Source organism: Monodelphis domestica, chromosome 5, assembly GCF_027887165.1.
Source record: "Monodelphis domestica isolate mMonDom1 chromosome 5, mMonDom1.pri, whole genome shotgun sequence".
Lineage (NCBI taxonomy): Eukaryota > Metazoa > Chordata > Mammalia > Didelphimorphia > Didelphidae > Monodelphis > Monodelphis domestica.
Window position 1 is genome coordinate 88,297,171 of NC_077231.1, and position 22,502 is coordinate 88,319,672.

The 22,502-nt window shown below is 36.3% G+C and overlaps 1 protein-coding gene across 1 annotated transcript in view; it reads right to left on the reverse strand.

Moving 5' to 3' along the window:
* The window catches only part of LOC100020542 (sodium-coupled monocarboxylate transporter 1-like), a 229,483-nt gene that overhangs the window by 105,366 nt on the left and 101,615 nt on the right, over nucleotides 1-22,502 (reverse strand). The window contains exons 7-8 of the mRNA XM_016425807.2: nucleotides 9,955-10,084; nucleotides 8,153-8,241 (exon numbers count right to left, since the gene is read on the reverse strand). Of these exons, the coding sequence (XP_016281293.2) occupies nucleotides 8,153-8,241; nucleotides 9,955-10,084 (219 nt within the window). The remainder of the gene's footprint in view (nucleotides 1-8,152; nucleotides 8,242-9,954; nucleotides 10,085-22,502) is intronic.

Below are 22,502 nucleotides of genomic sequence, written 5' to 3' on the forward strand. Positions count from 1 at the left end.
CATGGGATATAATATGGACTAAATAAATGTTAACTACTATTATCAGCCATTCCGCATTCATAGGCACCCTCTCAACTACTTAGTCTTTGCTGCCTCAAAAAGAGGTATAAATATATTTGTACATCTTTAGCATATTTTGCTTAGAATTAATCCACTTCTTAATCTACCACTCTTCCCCATTCTTTTCTCCTCTTCCTCCTATTTTCCTATTGAGATAAATTTCTACTCAACCCTGTAAGTGTATTCTTTTGTCCTTTGAGTAGTTCAAATGAGTGAAATTCAAATGTCAGCCACTTCCCCATCATCTCTTTCTTGTTTACACAGATGTCTACTTGCTAATCCTGATTATGTGAGATTTGGCTTCATTTTCCTTTCCTTTTCCCTTCTATAATATTCCTCTTTTTCCTCTCTTTCTGTTCTTCTCTTAAAATCATCAAGACACAATAGAACCACTCACAGTCCTTTTTCTCCATTTACATTTATCTATGATGACAGGGCTCAGAGGGGACATATGGATCATCTCCCCATTTTAGAATATAGGCAGTTTATCCTTCTTTAGTCCCTTTTATAGTTGCTTATTCATGGTTACCTTTTTAACTCCTTGTGTTTAAACTTTAAAGTTTTGCAAATCTGGTCTTTCAATCAGGAATGCTTAGAAGTCCAATATTTCATTAAAGATCCATCCTCCCCTCCCCCGTGGAATTACATTCAGTTTTATCCAGGAACCTTATTCTTGGCCATAAGCCTACATCCATTGTATTCTGAAATATTATATTCCAAGGTCTCTGCTCCTTCATAGTGGTGGCTGCCACATTGTATGTATAAGGTCAATTCTTATCATTCACAGAATTTGTGTTCTAAAAAGTCACAGTGAACAGTGAATTAATGAACATTGAACTACTTTTCCTAGGAAAAAGTCAGACTTAGATTCCTGTGAACCTCTAGTCATTACATTTACATTAGCCTTTTGCAAGCAGCATCATGTACAGATAGGAAAGTAGTCCCTTCCTTTTTATGGATGCACTAACACTACACTTGAGTGACATTTTAAACCAAGAATGATCAATAAAAAGCAAAAAATGAGAAAAAGAGCATGAAATATGCTACAAAAGAGACTTGTTATGATATGAGAGCTAAAAATAGAAAAATCTTGTTCAATCTCAGCTGGGATCTGTGACAAGGAAATCAGTTTCCCAATGGTGAAATTTCCAACATTTATAAGTCTAAGAAAATTTAAGCGTTTACAGATCATGTTCCTTGACAAAAAAGAGTTTTGTTTCTTTGCACGTGTCCTCAAATGATCATGAAAGTACCATAAGTATTGACAAATAAATTTTAGCAATCACAAAAAAAATTTGTGAATAATGAGGAATAATCAATTATATATACATATATAAGTATATATAGTTACTATATAAAGTTTTCATATTGGAATTTCAAGAAGTGATTATTGGATTCTTTCTATTTCTGCTTGTTTTCTTAAAATGTGATGTCTAGACTTTTTTTTGATCAATGATTCTTATATTTTTCCTTCTCAAATTATTTTTCAATTGCTTTTACAATGAGGTACCTTACATTTTATTCTATTTTTTCAAACTTCTGACTTTGTTTTGATATTTCCTGTTGTATCATAAAGTTGTTGACTTCTACTTGGAAATTCTAATTTTCAAAGAGTTTGCTGTGTGGCTCTTGTGACAGGCTGATAATTCCTTTTCAAATTCTGTCTTCCTTAGCTTTCAGCTCTCATTTCTTTTCCAATTTTTTCATCTAGCTTTTCCATTTCATTAATAAAAAGCATTTTTAAAACTTTCTAAAAAACTCATTCCTTTTCTTCTAAGAATAACAAGCGAATTTGTATTCAAACTTTGCTTTTCTTTAAAGCTTTGGTTATAGATGTTTTGGAGTCATTCTCTTCTTTTGACTATATCATAAGTATTCCTGTTACTATAGCAAGATTTTGTGTTGTTTTGTAGGCATCTGTTTTGTTTTGCTTGCTCATTCTTTCAGCCTACATCCTATCCTAACTCTGGATTTGATGTTAGGGCTGGCTGGGCTCTGGACATTTCTGGAGGGAAGGTCTAGGATGTTCCATTGATTTCTTGAATTGTTAGATTATTCCAGAATCTCTGAGCCTTCCTGGAGACCTATAAGTTTTCAGTGTTTCTAAAATGCTCTAATTCAGGGCAAAGTCTGATTGCTGCCTCTGAACCTGGTCTGAGATCTGTCAGTTCCTAACCCAGGTCTGGATCTGAATAATAATAAACTGCTGCTGTGATCAGTTCTATCAGCCAGCTGGGGGGCTCTGCTGGATTTGTTAGCTTTCTTATACAGGCTAAACCAGTGATGGCAAACCTATGGCACACATGCCAAAAAGGGCACACAGAGACCTCTCTGTGGGCATGCCTGGAGTTGCCCGCCACAGTTCCTTACTAGAAAGCCAGAAGGACTTGGGGCAGAGATGTTCTCCTCCCCCTCTCCATGCACCTGAGGACATTCCTCACTTCCCTCACCCCTCTGTCCTGCAGTCAGTAGAAGCACTTCCTCCCTCCCCTGTGGTGTTTGTGGGAGGGGTGATTAGGGAGGTTACTCACATGTTGCATGAGGGGGCAGTGCAGACAGCAGCCTGTTGAATCTGTGGTAAAGGTGATTCCCATGGTGGGGTTGGAGAGGAGCTAGGCTTGAGGGGAGCAGAGCTCACAGCATAGCACATAACTGGAGGGAAGCAGAGCTGGAGGGGAGTGGAGCTCTTGGGCCACTCTCCTCCCCCTCTCCATGGGCACTTCTCATTACCTGCCCCCCTTCCCAGTGGCCCAATGGGAACACTTTTTCTGTCCCTTGTCTGGGGTAAAGGGGGGGTTCAGAGGGAAAATTGGGGAGTGTAGCACTCGGTCTCTGGGGGGTAGGCACAGCATTTGGTCTAAAGGTGAGGTGGGGGTGGGGCCTGACACTCCTCTAAAAGGTTCACCATCACTGGGCTAGACTGAAGTGACTCAAATTCTCACATTCCAAAAGAAACCCCTAAAGTGAGTCCTAGGAGCATCAAAATTCCAAGTGCCAAAATGCCAAAATCTACAACTTCAAAGTCAAGGGAAAAGCCACAAATGGAGATTTGATGTATCAAGGAATCATAGTTAGGATCACATTAAGACCTAGTAGTTTTTACTATAAATGAAAAGAAATTTTTAAAAGACCATATATTAAAGTAGAAATAGCATTACAGTTCTCAAGGATAACTTACCCTGCACAGTTCTGTTTATAGTGAGAAAAACAGACTCATAATCAAAGAAGATTCTTTAATTTTCTTAATCAATAAGTATTTATTTTCTATCCCTGGTACCCCATTCTCAAATTTAAAAAGTAAAAAATAAAAATACAACCCTTTAAATGAATATGCATAGTCAAAACAAGTTCCCACATGGGCCATATGGGGGGTTTGCATTTCTCAATCTCTATCTTGAATCTGTCACCTCTTTGTCATGAGAAGGGCTAATAAAAATTTTGCAAGAATTCATGAGGAAAAGATGAGAGCTAGATAGAAACTAGGAAACTTTATGTACATAAAGGTAAAGAGAAATCAGAACAAAAATATATTGGGCAATTAGAAGGGGCTAGTTCATGAATTCCTAACATTCAAATAGAAGAAAAATAAGGGTCTCTGGAATTTTAATGTTTCAAAGGCAATGAGGAAATTAAATAAGACAAATAGAGGATCTAAGGGTACACTGGTTCTAATATGATGGTTTTATGGAAAGAGAGAATGAAAGGAATGGGGTAGAAGGAGGAAGCAGGGGATGGAACAAACTTTCAAAATTGAAAATACATATACATATTACATACATGATAAAAGTTTGAGTTATAAAAATAAACTCAGCAAGGAAGAAATGGCAGAAATGGGAAAGAGGAAAATATTGCTAAACAGAGGAGGGAAACATAGGGAAAGGAAGAGTGACAAGTAAATAATCTTCACTTTCAGAAAAGTAAAGAAAAATAAAACAAGAACAGAATATTAAATGGGGTGGAAGGTACCTATAAATTAAGTAGTGACTACACAAACTATAGTATGTTGTTATAATGGATTATTTTTGCACAGTATGAAAATAAACATTTTTAGAACACCGTGTGAGGTTACCAAAACCAGAATCGTTTATACAACAACAACATGATAAAGGACAACATGATAAAGGAAAACATAAGATCTTTGAATCAGTCATTTCCACAATTCCACTACCAATCAAATACTTTTGCATCCATTTACCCTGCCATTGTTGTCAAGCAACCATTAAATCAACATTTTGAAGTGTCTAACTATGTGCCAGGTCCTGGGCTAAATGTAAAGGTACAAGAAAGACACAAGACAGTCTCTGCCTTCAAGAAACTTACAATCTTGTGGAGAGAAATATGTAAACAAATATATATACAAAACATGGTATATATACAGGGCAAATAGAAAATAGAGGGAAGGAACTGTAATGAAGAAGGTTGTAACAGGCTTCCTGTAGGAGGGGGAAATTCAGTTAAAACTGAAAGGAAGCTAGGGATATCCAAGAGACCAGGATCACCAGATCAGAGATCATGAAGGACTGTGAGAATCAAGGAGAGGATTTTGTATTTGATTCTCAAGGTGATAAGGAGTCACTCAAGTGACATGATTGAAACCTGCACTTTAGGAAAACCACATTGATAGCTGAATAGAGAGATTGTAAGGGGGAGGTATTTGAGGCAGGCCAATCCACCAGGAGCAATCATCCAGGTGGGAGGGGCTGAGGGCCTACACCAGCATGGTACCAGTGGCAAAAGCAAATATTCACTGGGCTGTGCCTAAATGATAAAAATGACAATCCTATCTGAATTAATTTACAAATGTAGTGTTATGCCATTCAAGCAGACAACAGATTATATTCTTGAACAAAACAAAATTATAAGATTCATTTGAAGTTACAAGAGAGAAATAGGGGACAGTCGGCATGAAGAGAAAATAGCACTAACAATTCAAAGTATAGTATAAAATAGTGATTATTGAATTTAGGGCAGCTAAGTGATGCAGTGGATATAGATGCAGAGCTGGAATTAGAAGGACCTGAGTTCAAATCTAGCTTCAGACACTTACCAGCTATGTGACACTGGGGAAGTCACTTATCCCTATTTGCCTCATCTATAAAATGAGTTGGTGAAGGAAAATAGCAAACCATTCTAGTATCTTGACCAAGAAAACCTCAAATGAGATCACAAAAAGTTAGCTATGACTAACTGACCTAAATGAAAAAAATAAAATAAAATAAAACTATTTGGTCACTGGTTAAAATATAAAAGAGGAGATAACTGGAACAAAATTTTAAAAAGAATATCACAAATTATCAAATTCACTTGAGGAATTACTTCCTATTCAACAAGAACTATTAGGAAAATTGCAAAACAATTGGGCCAAAATGGGTTTTAGATCTACATAGTAGACTATATGTTAACTATGTAACTATATAGTTAACAAGTTCCAAATGGAGATGTAACCCTAACATAAAAAAGTAACATTTTGTTTTTTTAAAAGTAGATACATTAATAACATTGTTTTTGGAGAAATTTCTTAATCAAACAATGTATTGCAAAAGATAAAATGGATTGTTTTTATTTAATAAAGCATAAATCCTTTTTTATGAATAAAATCAGATTGACTAGAATAAAAACTGTTGAATGAGGAAATCTTCACAGCAAATACATCTAAGTGAAGACCTGATACACAGGAAAAACATATGCTATACACAAATAACAGAAACCAATGATCTTTTCAAAAAATAATTTCTAGGAGGAAAAATACAAATTCTCAACAACCACCACAAGTAAGAATACTTCAAATCACAAATAAGAGAAAGGCAATTAAAACAGATGAGATTTCATTTCATATCTAGCAAATTGAAAAGATGATAAAAGATGGAAACAGTCAATGTTACAGAGATTGTGAGAAGAGAGGGACTAGGCTGTCGATAGAGCTATGTATGAATTGGTCTGAACAATCTGAAAAATAATTTGGAACTATGATGTAAAAAGTACTAAACTGTTCTACAGATTTTTGACATAATGATACTAATTCCAGGTATTTAGACCAAGGAGGTTATAGTAGGAAAAGTATTGAATGTAACAAAAAAAAATGTATCCTTCCACTTTTATGTTAGCAAAAGTGGTTTGAAAATGTATACCCATCAATGGCTGAATTATTATATAAGATATAGTGAGAAATTATTCTATCAGAAGATTTGGGGGGGAATGAATTCAATTTTAGACATATTGACTTTATGGGATGAATGAAACATTTATCTTGAAATGTACCTTAGATTGTAATTTGATTATTGAATTTAGGGGGGAAAAAGATCAGGAGACCCAGAACTTGATGAAATCAACAAGGAAAAAGAAAAAAATGTTTAAAGATGGATAAGGACAAAGCCTTCGGTAGTGTCTAGCACCAGTCACAACAATTTGTTTAGCATTGGTGATGTGCCAGGAACTGGTGATACAGAGGTAAAAATATTAGTCAAGGAGTTTATATTCCAGGAACAGGTAAAGGAGGATATACAATAACATTGACAAGTAGTTTTAGTAAGGAGATAGTATAGTGTCACAGAAATCAAGTAGAAATACAAGCGTCTTCACTTTAAGAGCTTAAAACTTTACTAAGACTTTTGAGACCCCTTGTGGAAATAAGGATAAAGAGTGTGAAATGTTACTGATATATTTAAGATGACAAAGACTTGACAGCTATTTTTCGTAGATTTAGCAATTAGTCATGAGTGTTTTTAGGAGAATAATTTCTATATGATAATAGGGCTTGAAAAAAAAATGAGAGGAAGTATATTATAATACACTAGGAAAGAGTAGGGTCCTGGGGCAGCTAGGTAGCAAGTAGATAGAGAGCTAGGCCTGGATTTGGGAGGACCTGGGTTCAGATCTGTACTTGGGACACTTCCTAGCTGTGTGACCCTAAGCAAGTCTTAACCCTGATTGCATAGCCCTTGTCACTCTTCTGTCTTAGAATTAATACAAAGACAGAAGGGAAGAATTAAAGAAAAAAGAATAAAGGCCTGAATCAAAAAGATGTGAGTTCCGACTATCATTATGTAGTTTTCTCATCTATAAAATAAGAAAATGATACTCATACTACCTGTAAAATACAGACTTGTGAGCAAAGTGCTCAGCAAGCTGTCACTGTGAGGACCAAAGGAGATCATGTCTGCACCATGCCTGGCACAGAGCAGGGGCCATATATTAGCAGCATCATGAAGGGCTCTGAGTGACAGGGTGCAGAAGGAATGGAGACAGGGAATGCAGCTCATTCAAGAAGCCTGGAATGATGGAAGAATGTATGAGGGGGATTCGGGTTAGAGAGATTTCAGGGGCAAGCGGGAGTGTTCATTGGCTTGTTTCTTTATTAGCTCAGGGGACACTGGGAAGAAAAGGCTAGAAAAGACAAAACTGACTCCTGGTGAAGAGGAGAGCCTCAAAGGCAGAATCCAAGAGGGGAGGCAGCCAGCGTTCTCCCTTTCCTTCCTTTCCCTCACACATGTTGGCTCTCCGTTCCCTTCTCGTTTCTCCCTCTTGGTGATCTTGTCCATTCCTTTACCTTTAACTGTCCCCTCTCTGAGGACTCCCATATTTCCATTCAATCTCCAAGCCCAGCCTGTCAATGCCAGAAGCACTGGGCTAGACTGAAGGACAGAAGTAAAGATCATCTGACCTGACCCCACTCCTATAGAAGACGAAATTGTGGCCCAGAGAATTTAATTAAAGGAACCAGTTGCTGTAATGGGGAAAGTGCAGAAACCTGCCTTAAGTCTTGCCTTTGACAGAGTGTAACCAAGAACAAGTCACTTAATCTGTTTGAGGCTCAGTTTTCCCCATCTGTAAAATGGACATGCTTAAAATCCCTACCTCATGAGGTTTTTGTGAAAAAAGTGATCAGAGCTACTACTACTAATGCCCAGTGATACATAGTAATAAGGAGAGTATTTCTAAAATCTCATCAAATCTTAAAATGTTTTGAAACTATAAAAGTCATATTGAATAGGATAAATTAGCAAACATGACTGTATAACCTCAACAACTGCCAGAATTTGATCTGCATAATATTTGAAGGTTCCCCTCACACACTACAAAATTCCATTCCTACCTCAATGTTCCACTATAAATAGCTGCCACAAAAAGACCAGGAAGTCCAGGATAGTCGTTTAGAACATCCACTGCTAGATATAGGATGAGCTAGAAAATAAAAGGACAAAATTAATTGTTTTTTAATATCAGATAGTCAAAGCGGCAAATATTACTATCTGACTACCCTTTCTCAGTCTCCTCTACTAATTTACCAACTTAAGAAGCTTCTGTTTGTCTTAACAGGGAGAAAGAGGGCAGATTCCTCAAGGCTCTCTGCTCTGTCTGCTCACTTGGTGATCAGGTCAGTTGCAGAGCTTTGTCATCTTTACATAGATGAGTGGACATCCTACCATCTAGCCATGGCCTGTCCTCTGAGCCTCAAAGTCCCAAATTCAACATGTCTCAGGCAGAACCTTTTCTTCCCAAACCCATTCCCTTCCTATTTCAGTCAAAGGTACCACCATCCTTCTAGTCTGCTGGGGTGAGCTGTAATCTTCTCAATATTCCTGATTTCTCAGCTCTCCCTCCTTCCTCCTCTACTTGGCTTAGAAGCCCTCCTCTGCAAGTGCATAGCTCCCATCCTACTTCAGGGCCACATTACCTCCTGCCCAGATTCCTGCATGGCCTCCTCATTGCTCTCTCTGCCTCAAGCCTCTCCCCATTCTAGTCTCTCCTACATATGGCCGTTTAAGTGATTTTCCTTAAACAAACATCTGACTGTGACTCCTCTTCTCAACCAACTCCAGGGATTCCCTATTGCCAAAGTCCTACACAACCTAGCCCCAACCCATCTTGCCACTCTGCTTTCCAGCCAAACTCATTTTCCTCATACAAGACATTTTTTCTCCTATCTCCTTCTGCCTTTTTCCTAGCTGTCCCCCATGCCTGGAATGCACTGCCTCCTCACATCTGTCTCTTAGGGCCCTTCTCTTCCTTGAAGGTGGAATTCAAGCATCATGTTCAACATTAAGCCTTCCCAGATCCCCCATCTGTCCCTTCCTCCCAAACAACCTTATATTTAACTATTATATATGTAGTTGTTGTTGTGGCAGCCAAAATATTCAGTGGTTAAAGCACCAAAAAATGAGTCTGAATCCAGCCTCAGTCACTTAGTGTGGAACCCTGGGCAAGTCACTTAACAGTTTGCCTCAGTTTCCTCATCTGTAAATTATGTAGAAATGGCAAACTACTCCAGTACCTTTGCTGAGAAAACTACAAATGGAGTCCCCAAAGGGTCAGACGTGACTGAACAACAACATATATTTGTTATTTATTCACTTTATATTTATGCTGTATATATATATACATATATATATATATATATATATCTACTTGTTCCCATTGGATTGCATGTTAATGGGGAGCAGGAATTGTTTTGTTCCTTGTACTTGAATCCTCCATACCTAGGATATGCACATAAAAGGTCCTTAATTAAATTTGTTGGATGATTGGATTTTAAACTTACTTGGTGTCTAAAAATTGATTTCAACTTTATTTTTAAGATGTCCTAGATATATTTCTTCATCATGTCCAGACACTAGGATGCTAGAAATGTTCATTTTTCCACTGCCTATTTCCTGAATATAACTAGAATGAAATCAAGATAAAAATTGTGTACAAGAAAAAATAATAAAACTATTCAGTTCATGTAAATCCAAAATCATTTTCTTTTCCCCTAAAATCAACATTAATATACCACTGAAATTTCAAATTTGGGAATTTTTTCCTACTTTCTCACAATTGATCATTATCTCCCAATACATCATATTGTACCTTACTGAATGGTTTTGGGCAATAGAATTATAAATTGGAATACTGAACCTGATTTGGTTCTTTAACTCTCTCTGCTGTCAAAGGATCACAGACACGAAATATGGAGTACATTGACAATCCACACAACACTGCAGTACACACAATTGTCCAGAGTCCCAAAAGATTTAAATAAAGGGCCCTAAAGATATGAGGAAAAAGTAAAAATGATTTCTATTCAAGTTAAGGAAATACATCACCTTGAAAAAATACTTAATTATATCATGAATATTATATTAAGTCTATAAACCTTACATGGTTGTCAAATATGATTCCTTGTTCTTTGCAATTTGCTTCCCAACCCCCCCCCCCATTTATCTCTTAACCCACTGTGGCATTTGGCACCCTTTTTGTTCAGCTTTTCTAGGAGCACCTTTTAGATTAATTAGTTAATTATATAGTCTTTTTTTGTTGTTGAGATTTCCCTGCATGCTCTTATTGCTTTAGGAAGATATGTTAATTATATCTAAGACCAGTAAAACTGAGTATGTACAATCAAACAGTGTTATTAGAGAAGATAAACTTATACGCTTTGGTTTGTGGCATTTTCTTTGGATTCTGTTCTATAACAGCTGCCTCTAATATGGCCTGCCTTCCTGGGTCCCCTCTGGTCTGGGACCCAATTAGATCCTAATAGTGGATCTACCAAAAGAGATTCCAGCCTAAGATACCACAACCCAAATTAATAAATCCCTCATCTGAATGGCCTAAGACCAAGTTATAAAAATTAACCCAAAAGAACAAAACCTGAATTAAATATTCTATGGCTTCAAAATGCTAAGTTCCAGGCCATACTTCCATTCAGCTTGTGCAATCACTATTAGCCACATTCTTAAGCAATTTCATACAGGTTTATGTAGGGTGTATAATTTCAATCCAGCAGAGATCAAGAAGAAAAATTTTTAATTATTTCACATTCTAAGGAATGCATCAACATCTCATTTTTCAAAGGCTAGTCTTCTCTATTTCCTCTCTTCTATAAGAATGATAATATAAAATAAGTATTGTTTTATTAGTTTAGGGATAAGTAAAGTGGCTGCTTGAGAAAAGAACTGGAGTTTGAAGCACAGCTGAGAGAGCATGTTAATTTCTTATGTGACAGTTATAACCGTTTTTCTATGTCAATTACTGTCTCTGGCAGTTGGCAGAGACACTCTCAGAGACTCTCTCAGGGCTGGAGGAGGTAACATCTTTGCCTCTCTCTGTCTGAGGAAAAGATATGAAGGAGCTCAGTGTTTTCCTTTCCCAACTTGGGAAACACTAGTGAGAAGACCAAAGAAAAACTTGGTCTTTGGTTTGGACTCTGAGTCTGAGTCTGTTAACTTGATTCTTGTTGAGACTCAATCAGCTAACCCTTGCTATTTCATAATTTGAAGGTGAAGTTAAGGTTTATAAAGATAATAGCAGTAGTTTTTATTTAGATAGTATAAATTTGGGCTAGTCAAATCAGGGAGGATTAGTGTAACCTGTGAAATACAGGAGAAGAGGTTCCTTGTGGAACCTGGGAGTTTATTTGAGTGGATTTAGAATTCCATAGAATTAGAAATTCTTTATTTATCCTTATATATTTCAATAAATATTTTATGTTTATAATAAGTCTCTTTAGTATCCTTGTGCCTGGCCCGGAAGGGAAGTCACATTTGAGCTTCACTTCATCACCAAGGATACTTTTGATTACATGTATCAAAAGTATCCAAACAATTTGAACCTAATTGGCGAGTCAAACAGAGTTGAATAGTTTTGAACCTATATTGGAAGAGTTTTTCCATCTAAATATTTTATTTTTTATATCTCCCAAATTTATTTTTACAGTTTGGCAAGCCAGCTAGGAGCAAATTTATTTTTACACCTCAGAGTCAACTATTACCTCCTCCCAACCCCTGCTTTTCAACCTCATAAAGTATTATTTAGCAGCTATAGGAATTTTAACAGACCAAGTTATTTTACAGAAGGTAGCCAGGCCAATCTAGCTGATAAACAGGTTCACCCTGAAGAAGAGATAGAAGCTGACAGCAGGGTCCAGCTAAGTCAAACTACCATTTCCACCTTGACCACTATCCCTGCCCTCTTCAATAGAAAAATCCAGGACCCTGAACTCAAGAGCCCTGGGAATGGCTATAGTGCCAGCCCAGTTTCCTCTGTCATTACCCTGTGGAGGAACCCCACCACTACCACTAAGGAGATACAACCTATAGCCAAAGATTCTGAAGACCTGGAAAACAAACATTTACCACCAAAGTTTTCCAGTGTCAAATAGTTTAACATCAAAAACTGAGAGGATTTTTCCAGGGGAAATTACTTCAAGGACGAAAGGCCATCATCTCCTTTGCTTCTACTCCCTAGGAACCATAGGAACCTTTCCATTTGACTTGCAATTGATGCCATTTATGTTTTGACTCTCCCACTAAAATATGAGAGCAGGAACCAGGATGGTATAGAAGGTACATGGACCCATCTCATCTCTACTAAATTATCCTCCCAAAAACTATGATATAAATGCTTCAAAATTAAATCTGAAGTACCATACCCCACAAAAAGATAAGGCAAAATAAATTTTCAGCCCATAACAATTAAGAAGACTGGCATAAGGAATTCTAGTGCAGTAGGGTGGAGGGATAGTACATCAGGATAGGCCTTCACCACAGAAACCTACTTTGGGCACAACTGAAACAAGTTTCTGAAACTTTTAGCCATACATGGAAAGGGGGGGGGGGCAGACAGCTTCTTAGAAGAAGATTACAGGGGTCTCTTTGCTGGCTCTAGGTATAAGACTTTTGTTTCATTGCCAGTACTAGGTCACAGTCCAGGGCTCAATCTCAGAGTAAGGAGGAGTACTAGGAGACACCAGTGCTTGAGGACACAAGGGAACAGGGCACCATGGTCATAGTTCTAAGGGGGAAAAGAGTGATTGGGATTACTCAGAAACCAGAGCACAGGTCTATACAGGATTAAACATGCTTCCACCTAGATCATGCCACTTTGGAAGAATTGAAAGCATATAGATCTCCAGAGATACTTCTGAAGGCAACTGCATAAAGAACCTGAAGTGTGAAACTCTTCACCATAATCACAGAGTCCAAAATATTTTTTTTAATTAAAAGAAAAAAAGGCAGGAAAATGAGCAAGCAAAAAAAAAAGAAATTCAATATAGAAAATTATTTTGGTGATATGAAAAACTAAAAATTAGGAAAAGATAAAGTCAATATTGTTGCATCTAAAGACCACAAGAAAAATATGGATTGCTTTCAAGCCCCTCAAAAATTAACAGGACCTCAAAAGGGATTTCAACAATGAAATAAGGGAAATAGAAGAAAAATTGGAAAAAGAAAAGAGTGTCCAGGAAAATCATGAAAAAAGAATTAACATGTTCCTAAAGGAGGCACAAAAAAATGCTAAACAAATTAATACCTTAAAAAATAGAATAGGCAAATTAGTGAAAGGGGCACAAAGATCCAAGGGGAAGAACTCCTTAAAAAGCAAAATTGAGCAAATGGAAAAAGATATACAAAATGTACTGAGAAAGACAACTCTTTACAAAGTAGAGCTTGCCAAATGATAAAAGAGGTATAGAAGCTCAGCCAAGAAAATCACACCTTAAAAATTAGAATTGGGAAAGTAGAAAGTAATGATTCCATGAGACAGTAAGAAACAATCAATTCCAAAGATTGACAAAAATAGAAGAAAATGTGAAATCTCATTGGAAGAACAACTGACCTGTAATATGAATTATTGGGCTACCTGAAAGCCAGAATCAAAAAAGAGCTTAGACATCTTCTTTCAAGAAATTATCAAGGAAAACTCCCCTGATATTCTAGAACCAGAGGAAAAAACAGAAATTGAAATAATTGAAATAATCCACCAATCACCTCCTGAAAGAGATCCCAAAAGGATAACTTCCAGGTACATTATAGCCAAAACCCCAAACTCCCAGGTGAAGGAGAAAATATTTCAACCGGTCAAAAAGAAACAATTCAAATATTGTGGAGCCACAATCAGAATAACACAAGTCTTGGGAGCTTCTATATTAAAGGATCAGAAAAGCCTGTAATGTGATATTCTAGAGGGTAAAAGAGTGAAGACTTCAAAGAATAATCACTTACCAAGTAAAACTGAGCATAATCCTTCAGGGAAAAAATGGGTATTCAATGAAATAGAGGATGAAAAAAAAACAGAAGTGAATGGAAAATTTGATTCTGAAATACAAGACTCAAGAGAAACATAAAAAGGTAAACCAAAGACATTCAATGTGGTTAAACTTTGGATATCTATACATGGGGATATGATTCTGACTCCAAAGAACTTGGTCATAGTAGAGCAGTTAGAAGAAGTATACACAACAGTCAAAGAGCAATGGTATGAGTTGAATATGATGGGATTATCTCTAAGTACATAAATTTAAAGGGTGACAAAGGAAGAAATATAATGGGATAAATTATCACACATAAAAGAGTTATTAAAGAGCATTTACAGTAGAGAGGAAGATGGGGGAGGGGAGGGAGGCAAGCATGTAAGCCTTACTCTCTTCAGAAATGGCTCAATGAGGGAAGAATATGTACAAACAATTGGGAATAGAAAGCAATTTAACCTAAAGAACAGTAGGAGGGGAAGAGGATAAAAGAAAGATAAAGAAAGGACAAATTGCAGGAAGTAGAAATAGGAAAATAAACAGGGACAAATATGATTGAGATTAATACACAGTAATCATGATGTGCAAAAAATTCTAAATCTCTCTAATAAAGGCATTATTTATCAAATATACACAGAAAAATTAGTTTAGTACATAGAGAAATGAGGCAAATATATATGAACACAAGTCATTCCCCAACTGATAAATAGCCAAAGGATATGATCAGGTAGTTTTCATACAAAGTAATTAAAATTCTCTAAGGTCATACCAAAAAAATGCTCTAAATCACTGTTAATTAAATAAATTCAAATTAAAACAACTCTGATGAGGTACCACCCCATACCTATCAGATTGTCTATTTTGAAAGAAAAAGAAAATGACAAAATTTGAAGGGGACATGGGAAAGTTGAGATACAAATGCACTTTGGGGGAGTTGTGAACTGATTCAATCATTCAAGAGAGCAATTTAGATCTATGCCCAAAGGGCTATAAAACAGTCCATACCCTATCTATGTCCAAAGGGCTATAAAACAGTCCATACCCTTTTCTAGTAATATCTAATTTTGTATTCAAAAGAGAAAAAAAAAGGTGAAAGACCTCTTTGTTCAAAAATATAGAAAGCAACTCTCTTCTTGGGGGGAGGAGGTGGAAAGACATGAAATTATGGGAGGTAATGATAGTTATTAATTGGGAAATGGCTGAGTAAGTTATAGTATATGATTATAATGGAATACCACTGAAGAAATGACAAGCATAATGAGGTCAGAAAAATCTAGAAAGATTTACATGAACTGAAGCAAAGTGAAGTAAGCAGAACCAAAAGAACACTGGATACTATGACAGGAATACTGCACGATGAACAACTGTGAAAAACTTAGCTATTCTCAGCAATACAATGTTCCAAAACTATCACAAAGGACTCATGATAAAAAAAAATGTTGGGGACTTACAGGTTTAAGATGGCCCCAGAGTAGAAGCAAGGCTCTTCCTCTCCTCTCCACCGACCAAAATAAGGTGCCTCAAAAGAATAATACCAAAATCAGATGAGCAAAGGGGCTCCACCGTAGGGTGCAGCATTAAAGGTAGGCAGAGTTTGGGCATTTCCACACTAAAAGGGAGCAAAATTACTTCCACCAAAGCACAAACTCATCACCCAACCCCCACTCCACCTAGGACACCACAGTCAGAGTGAGTGTAGCGCAACCTCTAGATTCTCTGGGTGGGGCTGGCTGAGGAAACCACAGACTTACCCGTGATAGTAGCGAAACTTGGAGCTAAGGAAATGTGGAAATTGGGATCAGAGTTTGGGCAGAGAGGAGCTGCACACAGCAGACACTGTGGAAACTTGAAAAATAGCCTCAATACAAAAACCTCTCTGGATCTCAACACAAATATCACCCACCTTCCTCACTCAGACTTCTGATCAAGAAGGAATAAAGCAATGGCCACCAACACCCAAGAACTACAATCCACAACTACCAAAAAACAAAAACAAAAAAAAATGCCTTGACCCTAATTTTTATGCAGAAAAGTTCCAGACCACAGAGGATACCCCCAGAAGATGACAAACAAATAAACACATCCAAACCTTCCAAAAAAAAAAAAAGGAAATTAGTCCTTAGCTCTTGAGCTCAAATTTGAGATTATGAATCAAATTAGAAATAAAAAAGAAACCTGGCAAGAAAAGAGGAAATAGTTCAAAAAGAAAATAACAGTTTAAAAGCCAGAAACTCCCCCTTGGAAAAAGAAGCCAAGAAATCAAATGAAAAGATAAGCAAATTGGAGACCAGAAGTGAAAGCTGGAAGCCATGAAAAGTAGGATAGATCGAACTGAAAAGAAAAATCAAAAGATCATAGCTGAAAACCAGTCTTTAAAGTCCAGAATTGGGCAAGTAGAAGCTGATGATGTCACAAGACAACATGAATTAATAAAGCAAAGTCAAAAGAATAACAAAAAAGAAGGAAACATAAAATATCTCAGAGAAGATGACTGACCTTAAAAACGGGTGTAGAAGAGACATTTAAGAATCATGGCTCTACCTAAAAGCCTAGAAATAAACAGAAACCTTGACATCATACTACAGTAATTATACAAGAAAATTGCTCTGAGGTTCTTCAACAAGAGGGCAAAATGACATTGAAAGAATCCATAGACCACCCTCTACATTAAATCCTCAAAAGACAACCCCCAGGAAAGTAATTGTCAAATTCCAGAGCTTCCAAGCTAAGGGGTAAAAATTACAAGAAGCCAGAAAGAGACAATTAAGATATCAAGGAGCACCAAAATTAGGATCACACAGGATCTGGCAGCTTCCACACTAAAGGATCTCAAGGCTTGGAATAGGATATTCGGAAAGCCAAGAGAACAGGGTCTACAACCAAGGATCACCTACCCCTCAAAACTGACTATATACTTTCAAGGTGAAAGTATGGACATTTAAAAAATAGAAGAGTTCCATGTTTTTACAAAGAAAGGACTAGATGGAAAATCTGATATCAAAATTCAAAAGTCTTGAGAGAACCATGAAAAGGTAAATAAGAGAGGGGAAATTATTTTCTTTTTTTAAGGGCTTCAATAAGGTCAAATTGTTTATATATCTATAAGGAAAATGTTATTTGTAACTGTCAAAAATTGTATTCACTATTATAGCACTTAGAAGAATTATTCACAGGTGGGGGTTGGGGGACTAAGCAGTTTAAGATGATATTCAAAAGAAGAAAAGGTGGGAGAAGATGGCATAAAGAGAAAGGAATAAGAAAAATAGGATCATCTATACCACATGGAGATGTGTATGGGAGGAGGAGGGGAAGAATAATATTATAAGGAGAAGAGTGCTAATAGGTAATACTTAAACCTTACTCTCAGTGGAATCAGTTCTGAGAGGGAAGAACATCTAGGTACAATAGGGTATCATAATCTATCTTACCCTACAGGAAAGTTGAGAGGGAAAAAACAAGGTGGGAGGAGTGGGGCAGGAAGTACAAAAAGGGAGGGAAAAAGAAGGGGGAGGGAATTTAATAGACCCTAAAAAATAATAGAGGAATAAAAAGGGAAGAGGTGGGAAGGGAAGTTAAATAAGGGTGGGGATTAGGGGGGATGATTATAAGCAAAACACTGGTGTCAAAGGAAATAGTGAATGAAGAAAGGGCAGGACTAGGAGAGGAAATCAAAATGATGGGGAAATACACAGGTGGTAATCATTACTCTGAATGTGAATGGGATGAACTCACCCATAAAACAGAAGCAAACAGCAGAGTGGATTAGAACCCCAAATCCCACCATATGTTGTCTATAAGAAACATGCATGAGGCAGATAGATATGTATAGGGTGAAAGTAAGAGGATGGAGCCAAATCTATTGGGCACCAACTGATAAAAAAAGAAGGCAGGAGTCATAATCATGATATCTGACAAAGCCAAAGTAAAATAGATTTGAATAAAAGAGATAGGAAAGGTAATTACATCCTGATAAAAGGCAGTATAAACAATGAGGAAATATCAGTACTCAACATGCATGCACCAAATGATATAGCATTCAAATTTTTAAAGGAGAAACTATTAAACTTCAGGAGTTAATAGTTAGTAAAACTAAACCAGTGAGAGACCTGAACCTTCCTCTGTCAGATCTAGATAAATCAAACCATAAAATAAACAAGAAAGAGGTAAGAGATGTGAATGAAATCTTGAGAAAATTGGAGTTAAAATAAATATATGGCAAAAAAAATAAATAGGGACAAAAAGGAATACACCTTCTTTTCAGCAACACATGGTATGTTCACAAAGATTGACCATGTAGTACTGCATAGAAACAAGACAAACACATGCAAAAAGCAGAAATAAATACAACCTTTTAAGATCATAATGCAATAAAAATAATTAGCAAGGATACATGGAGAGGCAAACCAAAAATTAATTAGAAATTAAATAATATGATTCTCCCAAATCAGGTAAAAAACAAATCATAGAAACAATTAATTTCATTGAAGAGAATGACAATGATGAGACATCCTTTCAAAACCTATGGGATGCAGCCAAAGCAGTACTCAGGGGGAAATCTATGTCCTTGAATGCATATATTAACAAATTAGGGAGGGCAGAGGTCAATGAATTGGGCATGCAAATTAAAAAAACAGAAAGTGAACAAATTAAAAATATCCAGATACAATCTAAACTAGAAACCCTAAAAATTAAAGGAGAAATTAATAAAATTGAAAGCCAAAGAACTATTGAATTAATAAATAAGACTAGAAGTTAGTTGTTTGAAAAAAAAACAAATAAAATAAAGTACTGGTTAATCTAATTTAAAAAAAGGAAAGAAGAAAACCAAATTAACATTATCAAAGATGAAAAGGGAGACCTCACCTCTAATGAAGAGGAAATTAAGGTAATCATTAAAAACTATTTTGCCTAATTATATGGCAATAAATATGGCAACTTGGGTAATATAGATGAATATTTACAAAAACATAAACTGCCTCAATTAACAGAAGAAATTGAATACTTATTTAATCCCATATCAGAAAAAGAAATTGAACATACCATCAAAGAACCCCCTAAGAAAAAATCCCCAGGTTCTGACATTCACAAGTGAATTCTATCAAACATACAAAGAACAATGAAGCCCAATACTATGCAAACATAATACAAAATATACATAATAAACAAAGAAGGATTTCTATGAAATTCCCATTATGCCATAGATATGGTACTAATTCTAAAGCCAGGCAGCTCAAAATCACTGGAATAAAACTATAGACCAATTTCCTTAATGAACATGGATGTAATAATCTTAAATAGAATACTAGCAAAAAAGATTCTAGCAATGATCACAAGGACTATTCACTATGATCAGGTGGGATTTATACCAGGAATGCAAGGATAGTTCAATATTAGGAAAACCATCCACATAAATTGAACATATCAAGAAGCAAACCAACAAAAATCACAAGATTATCTCAATTGATGCAGAAAAAGACTTTGACAAAATATAAAACCCATTCCTATTAAAAACACTACAAAGCATAGGAATAGAAGGGTTTTCCCTAAAAATAATAGACAGTATACACTTAAAACCATTAGCAAGCATCATCTGCAATTGTAGCAGTCCACCCCTAGCTATGGGCAAGGGGAACAGTTGGTATGTACAGATTGTCTTAGAAGAGAGCATGCTCAGTCTTGAGCATGCTCAGTATTGCACATGGCTGGGAAAGCCTCTGACCCTTGACCCCAGCTTCCCCCAGGTTAGGCGGGAACATAGGTTTCTTTGTGCTCAACTGGTTAAGAGAAACCACACCTATACCTTGTCATTAACCAATGATGATCATCCCTATGTACTGTGTATATTTGCATATCAAAGAGATTAAATAGGCCTCAACCAGCTCCGCCTCTCTCTCTTCTGCTCTTGCTCCTTTCTAGCTCGCACTGATGGCTGTCCTTGCTGGAGCCTGGCCTTGGGTCAGGCTCCATCTTTTATCTTTCTCTATCATCTCTCTGACCTGTGTGGTATTAAATGTGGATCTCTGGACTGGTAAAAGCCTTTGGAAGGGTTCTTTGATCAGAGCTTAGCTGTGGCTCATGGAAGATTAATAAAGACTCATTCCTGCCACCTCATATCTCTAATTTGACTCCGTCATCCCCCTCGTGGTATCTAAAACTTCTATCCTGTTTCTATCTTCCTACATTAAAGCTTCTCTCTCCCCTCTGAGGAAGCTTTAGCAATGGAGGTAAAAATAGAAGCCATCCCAATAAGATCAGGAGTGAAACAAGGATGCCCATTAACATCTCCATTATTTAACATTGTATTAGAAACACTAACTAGCAATTACAGAAGAAAAAGAAATTGAAGGTATTAAAATAGGCAATGAGGAGATCAAGCTATCACTCTTTGCAGATGATATGATGGTCTACTTAAAGAATCCTAGAGAATCAACCAAAAAGTTAGTGTAAATAATCAACAACTTTAGTAAAGATGCAGGATACAAAATAAACCCACATAAGTCATCAGCCTTTCTATATATTTCCGACATATCCAGGCAGCTGGAGATAGAAAGAGAAATTCCATTTAAAATCACCCTAGACAATATAAAATACTTAGGAATCTATCTGCCAGGACAAACACAGGATGAACACAACTACAAAACACTTTCCACATAATTGAAACCAGATCTACACAACTGGAAAAGCATTAATGCTTCATATGTAGGACGAGCTAACATAATAAAAATGATAATCCTACCCAAATTTATTTATTTAGTGCCATACGTATCAAACTACCAAGAAACTTTTTTATTGAATTAGAAAAAACTATAATGAAGTTCATTTGGAAGAACAAAAGATCAAGAATATCAAGGCAAATAATAAAAAAAAATGTGTAGCAGGGAGGCCTAGCAGTATCAGATCATAAACTACTCTAAAGCAGTGGTCATCAAAACAATTTGGTACTGGCTAAGAGACAGAAGAGAGGATCAGTGGAATAGACTTGGGGTAAATTACCTCAGCAAGACAGTGTACGATAAACCCAAAGAGTCCATCCTTTGCGACAAAAATCTACTATTTGACCAAACTGCTAGGAAAATTGGAAAACCATATGGGAAAGATTAAGTTTAGATCAACATCTCACATCCTACACCATGATAAATACAGAATGGGTGAATGAATTGAATATAAAGAAGTAAACTATAAGTACGTTAGGTGAACATAGAATAATATACCTGTCAGATCTTTGGGAAAGGAAAGATTTTAAGACAAAGTAAGAGTAAGAAAATATCACAAAACATAAAATAAATAATTTTGTTTAAATTAAATTTAAAAGATTTTGGACAAATAAAGCCAATGCAATCAAAATTAGAAGGGAAGCAACAAATTGGGAAAAATCTTTATAATTGAAACCTCTGACAAAGGTCTAATTACTCAAATTTATCAAGAGCTAGCTAAATCAATTGTAGAAAAAAACAAGCCCAATTGATAAATGGGCATGGGACATGAATACGCAATTTTCAGATAAAGAAATCAAAACTATCAATAAGCACACGAAAAACTATTTGAAAATCTCTTATAATTATAGAAATGCAAATCAAAACAATTCTCACACCTAGCAGACTGGCTAACATTATAGGAAAGGAAAGTAATAAATGTTGGAGGGGATGTGGCAAAATTGGGACATTAATGCATTGCTGGTGGAGTTTGAATTGATCCAACCATTCTGGAAGGCAATTTGGAACTATGCCCAAAGGGCTTTGAAAGGCTATCTGCCTTTTGATCCAGCCATACCACTGCTGGGTTTACACCTCAAAGAGATAATAAGGAAAAAGACTTGTACCAAAATATTTATAGTCATGCTCTTTGTGGTGGCAAAAAAATTGGAAAATGAGGGGATGCCCTTCTGTTGTTGTATTTGTTGGTGATGGAATAGTATTGTGCTAAAAGAAATAATGAACTGGAGGAATCCCATGAAAACTGGAACGACCTCCAGGAACTTATGCAGAGTGAAAGGAGCAGAACCAGGAGAACATTATACACAGAGATGAATATATTGTGGCACAATTGAAAATAATAGACTTCTCTACTAGCAGCAAGGCAATAGCCCAGGCCAATTCTGAGGGACCTTTGAGAAGGAATACTATCCACATCTAGAGAAAGAACTATGAGAGTAGAAACACAGAGGAAAAGCAACTGCTTGATCACATGGGTAGGTGGGGATATGATTGGGGACATAGACTCAAAACAATCACCCTAATGCAAATATTAATAATATGGAAATAGGTCTTGATCAATGACACATGTAAAATTCAGTGGAACTGCTCATTGGCTATGGGAAGGAGGGTGGGAGGAGAAGGAAAGAACATGAATCATGTAACCATGGGAAAATATTCTAAATCAATTAAATTTTTTCAAATAAAAAAATACATAAAAATACAAATAAAAATGTAATTTG